This window comes from Peromyscus californicus, unplaced genomic scaffold (genome assembly GCF_007827085.1).
Source record: "Peromyscus californicus insignis strain IS unplaced genomic scaffold, ASM782708v3 Scaffold_9__1_contigs__length_137607984, whole genome shotgun sequence".
NCBI classification, from domain to species: Eukaryota; Metazoa; Chordata; class Mammalia; order Rodentia; family Cricetidae; genus Peromyscus; species Peromyscus californicus.
Window position 1 is genome coordinate 85,272,933 of NW_026294617.1, and position 12,589 is coordinate 85,285,521.

The 12,589-nt window shown below is 47.1% G+C and overlaps 1 protein-coding gene across 1 annotated transcript; it reads left to right on the forward strand.

The window, feature by feature from the left end:
• Window positions 1-377: 377 nt before the first annotated feature.
• Window positions 378-1,904, forward strand: Kcna10 (potassium voltage-gated channel subfamily A member 10). The gene has a single exon (XM_052731703.1). The coding sequence runs from the start codon at window positions 378-380 to the stop codon at window positions 1,902-1,904; it is 1,527 nt and encodes a 508-aa protein (XP_052587663.1).
• The last annotated feature ends 10,685 nt before the right edge of the window (window positions 1,905-12,589 follow it).

Sequence of the window (12,589 nt, forward strand, 5' to 3'; positions counted from 1 at the left end):
TGCCCTTAACATTTTTTTTTTTTTTTTTTTTTTTTTTTTGGTTTTTTGAGACAGGGTTTCTCTGTGTAGCTTTGCGCCTTTCCTGGAACTCGCTTTGGAGACCAGGCTGGCCTCGAACTCACAGAGATCCGCCTGGCTCTTATTAGTAGTGCATGTGAACAAACTCAATGGAGCAAAAACAATATCAGGGGATGAATGTTGAAAGAACCACCACGTTCCTCCTCCAGCCAATGCTAAGTCATTGTTAATCCACTGATATACCTTGTCTCAACAGTCAAGCTGTATCTGACTCCCCTGTGATGACTATCCCCTTCTCCACAGCTCCCAGCAGGCAGCAAAGACTGGGGGCCTCCATGCTGTTTTCCTGACTCCCTAGAATGGATGTGTGTGGTTGGAAAGAAATGGAGGTTGCTCTGGTCAACTTTGATAACTCGGATGAAATCCATGAAGAGCCAAGCTATGCCACAGACTTTGACCCCAAAGGTCGGCCTTGTAGCAGTCCCTTTCCCAACTGGAGAGTCCTCATCAGTGACAGCACCAACCATGAAACTGCCTTCTCCAAGATTCCAGGAGAGTTCGTGGATCCCCCAGGGCCTGAGCCAGTGGTCTTGAATGAAGGAAACCAAAGGGTGATCATTAACATTGCTGGCCTGAGGTTTGAGACTCAGCTCAGAACTCTCAACCAATTCCCAGAGACACTCCTGGGAGACCGGGAGAAAAGGATGCAATTTTTTGACTCCATGAGAAATGAATATTTCTTTGATAGAAACAGACCTAGTTTTGATGGAATCTTATATTATTACCAGTCTGGTGGGAAAATACGGCGGCCAGCCAACGTGCCTATCGATGTTTTCGCTGATGAGATCTCCTTTTATGAGCTGGGTAGTGAGGCCATGGACCAGTTCCGGGAAGATGAAGGCTTCATCAAGGACCCTGAAACACTGCTGCCCACCAATGATTTCCACCGGCAGTTCTGGCTTCTCTTCGAGTACCCTGAAAGCTCCAGTGCAGCACGTGGTGTGGCCGTGGTCTCGGTTTTGGTTGTAGTCATCTCTATCACCATCTTCTGCCTGGAAACACTCCCAGAGTTCCGAGAAGACAGGGAGCTGAAGGTGGTCCGAGACCCCAGTATCAACACAAACAAAACAGGCCTCTCTCAGACCATGTTCACCGACCCTTTCTTCATGGTGGAGTCCACCTGCATCGTGTGGTTCACCTTTGAGCTGGTGCTCCGCTTTGTGGTCTGTCCCAGCAAGACTGACTTCTTCAAAAACATCATGAACATCATCGACATCATTTCCATCATCCCTTACTTTGCAACCCTCATCACAGAGCTGGTCCAGGAGACAGAGCCAAGTGCCCAACAGAACATGTCCCTGGCCATCTTGAGGATCATCCGCCTGGTAAGGGTCTTCCGCATCTTCAAGCTCTCCCGCCACTCTAAGGGGCTGCAGATCCTGGGGCAGACACTGAAGGCTTCCATGCGAGAGCTGGGGCTGCTCATCTTCTTCCTCTTCATAGGGGTCATCCTCTTCTCCAGTGCCGTCTACTTTGCTGAAGTTGACGAGCCAGAGTCCCATTTCTCTAGCATTCCTGATGGCTTCTGGTGGGCTGTGGTCACCATGACAACTGTAGGCTACGGTGACATGTGCCCAACCACCCCAGGAGGGAAGATTGTGGGTACTCTGTGTGCCATCGCTGGCGTCCTCACCATTGCCCTCCCTGTACCTGTCATTGTCTCCAACTTCAACTACTTCTATCACCGTGAGACTGAGAATGAGGAGAAGCAAAACATCCCCGGAGAAATTGACAAAATCCTCAACGAAATGGGCTCCAGAACGGGGAGTACCGACTCTCTTAACAAGACCAATGGAGGCTGTTCCACAGAGAAGTCCGGGAAGTGACCAGTCCAGGGCTTCTAGAGCCTCTGAACCCCTCTCTCCCTCTTCTCACTGTTTTCCCAAGATTACAGTGATGTTTGGTGGCCAACAGGCCATCTCTGACTGTGAGCTGTTTCAATAAATCCATATTTCTGTTCTTTCCTGGGCTGTTTTTTTCTCAACCCATTACAAGATTTCGTCTCCTTTCCTCTGAAAGCTGTGGCTCAGCCCTACACTAGAACTGTGGGTATTACCTGTTAGTGCGGAAAGCAAACCTGCCCAGGCCTAGCAAATCAGAATCGGCCTTTTATCATAATAAAGATTAAAAAGTATGGGATTCGGTCTTCCTTAAAATGATGCATATTAAAAGGCCAGAACTGGGCTAAGGGGGTGGGTAAAATGCTTGCCATGTAAATGTGAGGACCTGAGTTTGAATCCTTGGAACCTACATAAAGGCTAGGCAGGTATGGCCTAGTGATCCCATCACTAGGGAGGCAGCGATGGGAGATTCCAGAAACAAACTGGCTAGCTAGACCAGCTCAATGGGCAAATTTCTGTTTCAATGAGAGAGCTTGCCTCAAAACATAAGGTGAAGTAATGAGATCAAATTGCTATCAATCCACGGAATCAGCTTAATGATCAAAGGAATGTATTTGGGGATTAACTCACAAGAGAGAAATAAGGGATTGTAGCAGGATCCTGAAAGGGTGAGGCAAGGTTTGAGCTCTACCCTGGTTCATCTCAGCATCCAAAATCCATGAGGTAGCCAAGAGGGCTAATGTACATGCATCCCAGGTCTTAAGGGTCCCCAGTGGCCACACCCCAGGGATAGATATTTAGCAGCTACCTGCTGCCTCATTAGGGGTGATGCTTCAGGGCATGGCACCAACAACCATCCACTACAATGAAGAGTGTTGAAGAAGACACATGACATCAGGCTTTTACATGTACCTGCACAAATGTATACCCACATACATGTGAGCATGCGTACACATACGCACACACACCACACATACAAGTAAAATATTAAAATAAAGTGAAATTTAAATAAGTAGAATAAAAAGCCGGAGCTGTAGCACTGAATATAAGCAATGAATTGTTTAGTAGTAATGCCTGTTTAGCATTGCATAAGCAAGTCCATCCACTGACATTGTGCTACTGCCTCCCACTACAACCTGTACAGCATGTTTGATTGTTATTCTGTTGCCATCCTGTCTGGCAGGAATGAGCATATTCTAAACAGACAGTTGCGCCGCTCCCTTTAAGAAGACTCTTCAGAGTACTTAAAGGAATCGGAATCTCACCCCAGGAGTCTCATGCCAGGAGAAGGAAAATGCTGAGCCCTGTCCCTAGCCAGGGGCAATTGGTCTCCAGAAAGAGATTTACAACTTTTCAAACCATCTTGCAGGAGAGACTGGAGCAGAGACAGTGATGGGTCAGGGACCACCAGGACCACTCCTTACTGAGACTGCTTAGCCATACAAACCTCTGGCCCTCTGCTTAAAGCTAACCCTCATGCTGGGACCCCAAAGACTGACTTGGATGGTCACTGTATCTTTCTTCACCTTCCCAACGCAGCCATATTGAATAAATCTTTTTCTGCAAAAAAACACAATTTTTACTTCAAAGGGGATAAGAGTTTATTCAGAGCCAAATATGAGTGACTGTGGCTTGAAAGGCTATCTCAAATTTCATATTCCAACATGACCGCAGTTTCATGAAGCTGCATCACAGTAGAACATAGAAAATCACCTATCAAGACATTTTCAAACACATTGATGAACACATCAGGTAGGGCGCTACAGCAAAGCTGGAACATCTACTGTAGACCTCAGACGTATGTGAGGACACTCTTAGACTTTGACTGATAGAACTAGTGGTCTATAAAGTTAGGAACTAGTAGTCTATAAGTTAGGATAAAATAACTCCGCCAGTAAGGGTTTATCTCCAGCCCTCCTGACCTGAATGAGGTCTCTAGAGCCTAGAAGGCAGGCAGAGAGAACCAGTTCCTGTACATTGTCCTTTGACCTCCACATGCACACCATGGCCTGTACACACACACACACACACACACACACACACACACACACACACACACACCTAAATAAATAAATATATTAGTTACTTTTCTATGGCTGTAATAAAACACTGTGACCAAAGTAACTTGTAAAAGACTAGTTTGACTGGGTTTACAGTTCCGGAGGGTGACAGTCTGGTGGCAGAGAGAAAGAAAGCATGGCAGCAGGTGGCTGGAGCAGCACTAAGAGCTCACATCTGGATCTACAGGCAGGAAGCAGAGAGTTAACTCAGAAGAGTCTTTTGAAAAACTTCAAATTATTTTCTCCAGCAAAGCCACACCTCCTAACCCTTCCCAGACAACCACCAACAGGGGGTCAAATACTTGAGACTTACGGGGCACATTATTCAAACATCACAATAAATGAATGTTAAAAAAAAAAAATCTTAACCAAAGTTTCCCCTTGCTAATCCCAAACATGTTCGGTCAGACCCAGGAGTAAGCGAGGAATGGCTATTAAGGGCGCCAGAGACAAACTGTAACCAGGCTGTGGACCTGCGACATTACAACCTTCCACAACCGCTGAAGTGTTAATCTGGTCATCAGCTTTGCGGAAGGTTCAGGATAAGGTGTGGTTTCTCCCAGGAACTTCCATTCACACACTATTAATTTGGCTGTTTTAATTGGCTTATTAAGGATGGATGGTGGACCCCAGCTTGTTAGGGCTGTCAGAGCACAAGCCCTGACTCTGGTGACTCTGGGAGTACTGCCATGTTACAGATGACCAAACGGACATACCCTACAGCCACACAGAAACAAAGGCAGTCGATCTCCTACCTTTGAGTCTTACATTTTCTGTAAAGGGGAGTGTTTGTGCAGGTTGGGGAAAGAGAGAAAAGAGTTTGAAGTTGATTTTTTTTCAACCCTCTGTTCAGGGACACTGGTCCCCAGACTCCTCCCAGTCTCTGAAAGTGGTACACTCCCTGCCCCCTTGATTCTCAGCCCTTTCCTTAGACAGTGGACAGGTTGTGTGGTCTTTGTTTGGTTGGTTTTTGTTTGGTTTTGGGGCTTGGGGTTTGTTTGGTTTGCTTGCTTGCTTGCTTGTTTATGCCCTTTACCTGGCCCACTCCCAGGGTGTAGCACAGACTCTGGAGATCCTGAGAATGAGTGAGCAATGTGCACAGAGGACAGCTCCAGAAATGTAGATGGGTCTGCCTGCCTCAGGGTTCATCTCCCATAGGATGACCAGGAATTGGCCGGTATCCTATGGAGCAGCGGGAGAGGAAAAAGCAGGCATGTGTCCAGGCTTACCCGAGGATGACAGTTGGGTCAGGCTGACCTGAACTAAAACATGGGCTTCCTGAGAGAGGAGATGGATCAGCCCACCAAGCTCCCAGGACAAGAATACCAGAATACCAAAGGACGGAGAAGGAAGCCTGTGCTGTGTCCCAATACCCAAACACCAGCCATTATAACAAAGGTAAGTCAGTGCAAGTTCTGTGCCCCGGGTCCTAAGGGACTGCACAACCCATGGTACACAATTCCCCGTGTATGTCAGAGATCTTCAGAAAAACAGAACCAAAGGTGGATGGGTAGGTGGGTATGAAGATCTGCATATAAATATTTGCATATACAAGCTCACGCACACCTGCGACATTATATATGCAGTAATCCCTTTATTACGGCAGATGTCTTTCAAGACTTCTAGGAAGTGCTGGTAACCTGCAGGGTGAGCAGGCAAGCTGGAAACCCAAGAGAACTGGTGGCATAGTTCCAGGATGGAGGCTGGCAAGCTCAAAACCCAAATAGAGTCCTCAAAAGTTTCTTTGTACATTGGATTACAGTTAACTCAGGAACTCACAAATGGACAAATTGCAAAGAATAAATATCTGTGGACTACTTAGCCAGGAATGAGACATCGGTATCACCCATTTCCCACAAGGCTCAGGGAACATCGCCAAAGAAGGGTGGAAATATTCTAAGTGTCAAAGAGGACTGAGGTGAAACAGTGTCTCCTAGACATGACGAGACAACTGCACTCCTGAACTCACAGCAGCTGTGGTTGGCTGTCCAAGATCTTGCATAGACTGAGGAGACCCTCATGAGCCCCCACTCTAGCTGAAGACAGTTGGTGGTTGCTAAAGAAGGGAGTCAGTTTTCTTTGGGGGTACTGTCCCTGGTAGGTTAACTGTGCTCTAGTGGATGGTCCCACACCCACTCATATCTGGGCAGCCCAAATTTGACTCAGTGGAGGATATCAATAGATGATAGATAGGTAGGTAGGTAGATAGATAGATAGATAGATAGATAGATAGATAGATAGATAGATAGATAGATAGACAGATGATAGATAGATAGATGATTGATTGATAGATAGATAGATAGATAGATAGATAGATAGATAGATAGATAGATAGACAGATAGATAGATAGATAGATAGACGGACAGACAAAAAGAGGGAACTGGAAAGATGGCTCAGTGGTTAAGAGAGCTTACTGCTCTGGCAAAGGACCAGAGTTCAGTTCCCAGCACCCAGATCTGGAGGCTCACAACCCCTGTAACTCCAGTTCTGGGAGATCCACTGCCTTCCTCTGGCTTCTGTGGACCTGTGGACACATGTGCACAGGCACACATACAGAGAGAGAGAGAGACAGAGAGACAGAGACAGAGAGAGACAGAGAGACAGAGACAGAGTTTAAAACATTTCAAACATCTAGAGAATTCTGAGTGGAAAATCCTCTAGACTTGAAATCAAAGACCTGTCTGGATTCTTACTAATTAGGTAATTTAGTCCTCAATGGACTAGTTTCCTTAAATGGAAAATAAAATTTTAAATTTAATAGGGGAGTGCTAGAGAGATGGCTTAGCAGTTAAGAGCATTTATTGCTCTGCCAGAGGGTCCAAGCTTAATTCCCAGCACCTACATGGGGGCTCACAAACCCCCTTTAGTCTAGTTCCAGGGGCTCCAACCCTCTCTTCTGTCCTCCACAGGCACAAAGCATGCACGTGGGACACAGACATGCATTCAGGCAAACACCCATACACATAAAATAAAATAAAAAGCAGAAGCATTTTTAAAAGGGAAAAAACTGTCTCACAGTGAAGGTTTCTCCTCACTCTAGCCCCACCACCACCACCACCCCAGAGGGAGCAGGACGGGAAGTCCTCCTGTTTATCCTTCCTCACTTAGTGGTCAGGGGTATTCTCCAGGGTCTTCCATAGGCAAAGAACTTGTTATTTCTTTTGCCTTTTTTCTCTTTCTTTCTCCCCACCCGCAACCCCCAGCACCTCTGAGTGCTAGGGAAGGAACTTGGGACCTCATACACAGTAGGCAAATGTTTTTAATCACTGAGTTACGTCCCCAGCCCTCCTTCCCCTTTTTATTTTGAGACAGGGCTTAATCAAATCGTCCAGACTGGCCTTGCACTCACTTCATTGCCTGGGCAGGCCTTGAACCTGTTATCCTCTCGGCCCAGCCTCCCAGTAGCTGAGATCACAGGTCTGTGCCACCAAGCCCATGGGTGAGCTCCTGACTCTGAGTCTTACACTCTATCTCTTCGAACTAAATTTAAAAAGTGGGTTGAATTACACTTGTCTCACCATGCTGTAGGGAGGGCTCAACATAAATTAGTGAGCTGTTACACTATAAATACTTTCCTTTGGAACTAATTAACAGATACCAAATGAACTTGCCTTTATAATTCTAGTCAGATCACAGCCCTCGGCAGAAGAAAACAGTCGAGGAACAGAATAAAATTCATGGGCTGGGGAGATGTGTAAGTCAATAAAATGTCTTATAAACACAAAGACATGAGTTCAGTACCCCGAGCCCATGTTCTGAAAAAAAAAATCCAGTGTGGTGGCATGCACCTGTATTACCAGTGCTAAGGAGGCAGAGGCAGAGACAGGCAGATTCCTGGGGCTCTGTCAGCCAGCCTAGGCTACTTGGCACATTCCAGGACAATGATAGACCCTATCTCAAAAAAGAAAAAAAAAAGTAGACTGTAGCTGAAGTTATCCTGTTCCTGCCCGGCTCCCGCGGCCCTCAGACCCAAGCAAACACACAGAGACTTACATTATTTATAAACTGTATGGCCTAATGGCTCAGGCTTCTTGCTAGCTGTTCTTATATCTTAAATTAACCCATTTCTATAAATCTATACCTTACCACGTGGCTCGTGGCTTACCGGTACTTTACATCCTGCTCCTCATGGCAGAGGCTGGCAGGGTCTCTCTGCCTCAACCTTCCACTTCCCAGCATTCTCCTCTCTCCTTGTCCTGCCTACACTATCCTTCCTGCCTGGCTACTGGCCAATCAGCATTTTATTTATCAATCAACCATAGCAACATATATTTACAGCATACAGGACATCCCACAGCAGTAGACAATATATGAGAAGTGACATCAGAAGTTATCCTCTGGCCTCCACAGGTAAAAATGAACACACAAGCACAAACGCACACACATACACATAAAATAATTGAATTACCCAATAAAGGATGCAGACTGTAGCCAGGGTTGAGATAATATCATGAATAATAAGCAGCTACCCTATTTTACCTGCGTTACCTCAATTCCCCTTCCTCCCCACCAAACTGAAGACAGCTGCCCTGTGCTCCTCACAGGCATGGCAGAAGCTGGCCCCGATGGCCTGCTCTGCCTTACTCAAGTCCTCAATGGGAGTCCACAAGCTGGGCCAGGAGTATATTAGGCAAGGGACAGAAACTCAGCCCAAACTGAACCAATTCTGTTCGGATTCTGTGGCTCCCCTGACTGAGAACTGCAAGATGAAGGCCAAGAGTGGAGTGGCTGCATGTGGGGACCCAAACTCCACTTCAGAGCTCTCGTTTCCTCCTCCCGTCCATGTCCTGTTGGCTGGTCTCCATGCGCCTGAAGAGGATCTTCTCCACAGGGCAGGGGGTCTAGTGGCGCTCAGTGCACAGCTTTATCCCACTTAACCAAAACAGAGGATATACATGCAGGCATGCATACATACATACGTACATACATACGTACGTACATACATACAACTCCCTCTATTAGTTCGTGCCTCATTTAAAATGTTAACATTAAAAGGTGGGATTTTTGTTTTAATCCAGTTTGCTTGTTTTTAGCATACAGTAGGTATTTAATATTTGTTGAATTAATTGTCCCTTTAAGCTCTCCTTCCCAGTTACCCTAAAGAGACCAAACTGAGCTACACTGTGGTAGATCCTGAGAACTCCCTGGCCAGACAGCCTAGCCGAAAGAAGAGTCTCCTTCAGCGAGAGGCCCTGTCTCAAGACAGCTAAGTGGAGAGCAGTAGAAGGCACTCAGCATCTTGTTCGGGTTCTGCATACATATGGGTGCAAGCACCTACACACTCACACACATGTACCACACACACGTGCAAATGCATGAAACAGGGCCACCAACATCTTCATAATTATTGAATGCAGGTGGTCTATCTAGGCAGCTCATTTTTACCACTTTTTTTTTAATTTTTGTGTATGCCTGGAATTTTGGTAATAGAAAATGTTTAAGTCTCTAGCTTCCACCGGGAAGTTAGAAGAGGGCCATGTGCTGGTTGTTTTTTTTTTTTTGTCAACTTGACACAAGCTTAGATGTATCTGGGAAGAGGTAATCTTAATTGAGAAAAATGCCTCCATCAGATTGGCCTGTAAGGCAAGCCTGTAGGGCATTTTCTTGATTAATGATTAATGTGAAAGGTCCCAGCCCACTGGGGGTGATGCCACTCTGGACAGTGTAAGAAAGCAAGCTGAGTAAGCCACAGGGAGCCAGTCAGTAAGCAGCATTCCCCCATGACTTCTGCTCCAGTTCCTGCCTCCAGGTTCCTGCCTTGAGTTCCTGCCTTGGCTTTCCCTGATGATGGACCACAACCTGTAATAAGCCAAATAAACCCTTTCCTCCCTGAGTTGCTTTTGGTCATGGTGGTTATTACAGCAAAAGAAACTTAAGACAGGCCACCAGGTAAGTACAAAAAGTGGACGCTGCCCTCCAGGTCACCACCTCTCCCGGCTCCCTCTGGGGTCCCTGACCTGACTGCAGGGAGTTGGTGTCTGGGTTGGAGACACTACCAGAGAAGGTATGTAAAACTGCCCCTGAGCATGCTGGCTGCCTACAGAAGTGGTCTTGCTAGACTGGGTCAGGAAATGCATCTCCCATGAAGCTCTTGGATTATGTGTCCTTGTGTATCCAATGACTTACTGTCATGGATTCTGTGGCTCTCTCTAAGAGATGGGGAGGAACTTTTAACCAGGGAAGGAACCCAAGGGTTGTCCTTCCCTGGCTTAGAGAACAGCTTCTTGTCCTGCCCCACCCCAGCCCTCACCCAGGCTGCACCGACAGGCAGAACTCAGGAGGCAAGAAGGGAACCCAAAACGCAGTGAAGGACTCTCTGAGGGCCTGCCAGGACCTTCCAGGGCAGGTCCAGCAGGCTGTGGACCAGCAGCCTGACGCTCCTTCTCCCTCACTCCTGGCTTCTTGCACCACCCAGCAGCTGGAGCAGAGCAGCCACTGCCCACCTCAGCAGGCTCAAAAGAACAGAGCAACTCTCCCTCAGGAACACTGAGACCAGAAGCCAGAAGACCCACCTTTCCCCTCCCTAAGGGATCCAGGGCGTGGGGACGGGAAGGAAACTCACAAGGTGCCCTTCCCTGCTCAGCAGTTGATTGGAGCCTACCGAAAGATGAAACATACCCCATCCACCCGGCTGAGTGGAGTGCTCAAAGGCCCTTTGAAGGGAAAGGAAGAAAGACAGCCCAGTCTCCCCAGGGACTGCTGTCAGGGGAACGTTTGCCCTCAAACAGAGAGATGAAAAGGAGCTGGGGGTGGCAAAGAGCACAGCGATGGGGAGAAGCAGATCAGACAAACTTTTGTTAGGGAATCTCAGGGGAAGCGGAGGTAAAGGCTTCCTTCGAAATGTCACGGGATAATGAATGCTATTTTACTCCCATTGCCGAAGTGTCAGTCAGAGGCTTGGGGAGAGAAGGCGTGATTCTCCTTAGGAAGGAATTCTAGATGATCTTGTACTCCTCAGAATCAAAGCAGTGATGGCTGAGCCCTCCTCTCCAGTCCCGATGGCTCCCACATGCACACAATATAAATATGACTATACAGAAGAAACAAAAACACCACACTCCCAATGTTTTCATGAGATTTAAACGGGGTGCTCGTTGAGACTCTTAGCAAGCTGTAAAGGGTGCCATGCAAAGCAGGATTTAGCAAACCATGACTTGACCCTTACATGGGGGTGGTGGGTAGAGTCTAGGTTAAAAGCCCACCTGTAGCTTGTGAACCTTCCATGGGTCACAACTGCATCTTTGAGTGTTATAACCCCAGCAAAGTGTTGGGTACATAATAGCTGGTAAAGCATTGAAGGGCTGGGACATGGAAGGACCAAGTCAGAAGCCCTCCCCACCAAGCACCCCCATGCCTCCCAAATTGAGATTAATTATGACCCACCTACCTGAAAAAATGTTTTGGTGGTGGTGGTGGTGGTGGTGGTCTGTCTGTATGCATTTGTGTGCCCGTGTACATATATGTGCTAGTGACAAGCATGTGAGTATGCATGTGTATGTGCTGTGTGTGTGTAGAGGTCAGAAGACAACCTCCAGTGTCATTCCTCGGGTGATGACTTTTTCACACAGCCTCTCAGTGACCTGAAACTCCTTGCCAAGTAGGCTGAACTGGGCAGCCAATGAGCCCCAGGGGTGCATCTGACTCTCCCTATCCAGCCCTGGGACCACAGGTCTGAACTAGCGTGTCTGTTTTTTGTTTTGTTTTGTGTTTTTTTAATGTGGGTTCTGGGGATCAAACTTCATGCTTATGAGAAAGAACACTTTACCAATGTTTGTTTGTTTTCTTGAGACTGGGTCTCTGGGTCTCCTACACCACAAACTATATAGCCAAAGATGACCTTGAACTTCTGCTCTCCCTGCCTCCTCCTCCACAGTGCTGATTATAGGCATGCACCACTACTGCCAGTGTTATGCGGTAGTGCAGATCAAGCCCAGGGCTTCTACATTCTGGGCAAGCATTCCACACACTCAACTACATCCCTAGGCCTACCCAGAAAACTTGATTTAAGTAACTCCTTGGCACTGAGTTTCATATGCAGGCCCCAAATTCTCTATTTTTTTTTCTCTCAAAGTCCAAGCAGAAGATAACTGGTTCCCTGCAGTGTGCCAATGACTAACTTTGTTAGAGTATAGACATGAATCTGCTGTTTTCCTCAAACGTTTCTCAGGTTTCTGCTATGGCCAGATGCTCAATCTGTCTCCAGGGTTACAGAGGCAGCCAAGGAGGGGCTGATCCCCCCCTGCCTATCAAGCAGCAACACTGACCTTTCGTAGGTCACCCCAGCCATGAGAAGTGACAGTGTAACCGAAGACGTTCATTTTCTGCCCGCTTAATGACACGTGGTTATAACCAACTGGAAGAGACTCTGAAGCCTGGGAGAGAAGTTGGTTCAAGATTGAACATAAATGCAAGTCAAGGAAGGTCTACATGGAGCAAGAGAGGCACACGATGGTCTTTGATGTCCAGGGAACAAAAAACAAGAGGCTTGACTTTGCATTGTGCCATTGTTTCCAGACAGAGAGAGACAGAAAGATGGGGAGAGAGACAAGGACCTGAGATGGCAGGGAGACGGGCTAGGGAAGGAAGCTTGCTTCCTAGGATGCTTGAAG

Coding starts and splice junctions, on each gene's coding strand:
- Kcna10 (XM_052731703.1), top strand. CDS start 378: ATGGATGTGTGTGGTTGGAAAGAAATGGAGGTTGCTCTGGTCAACTTT.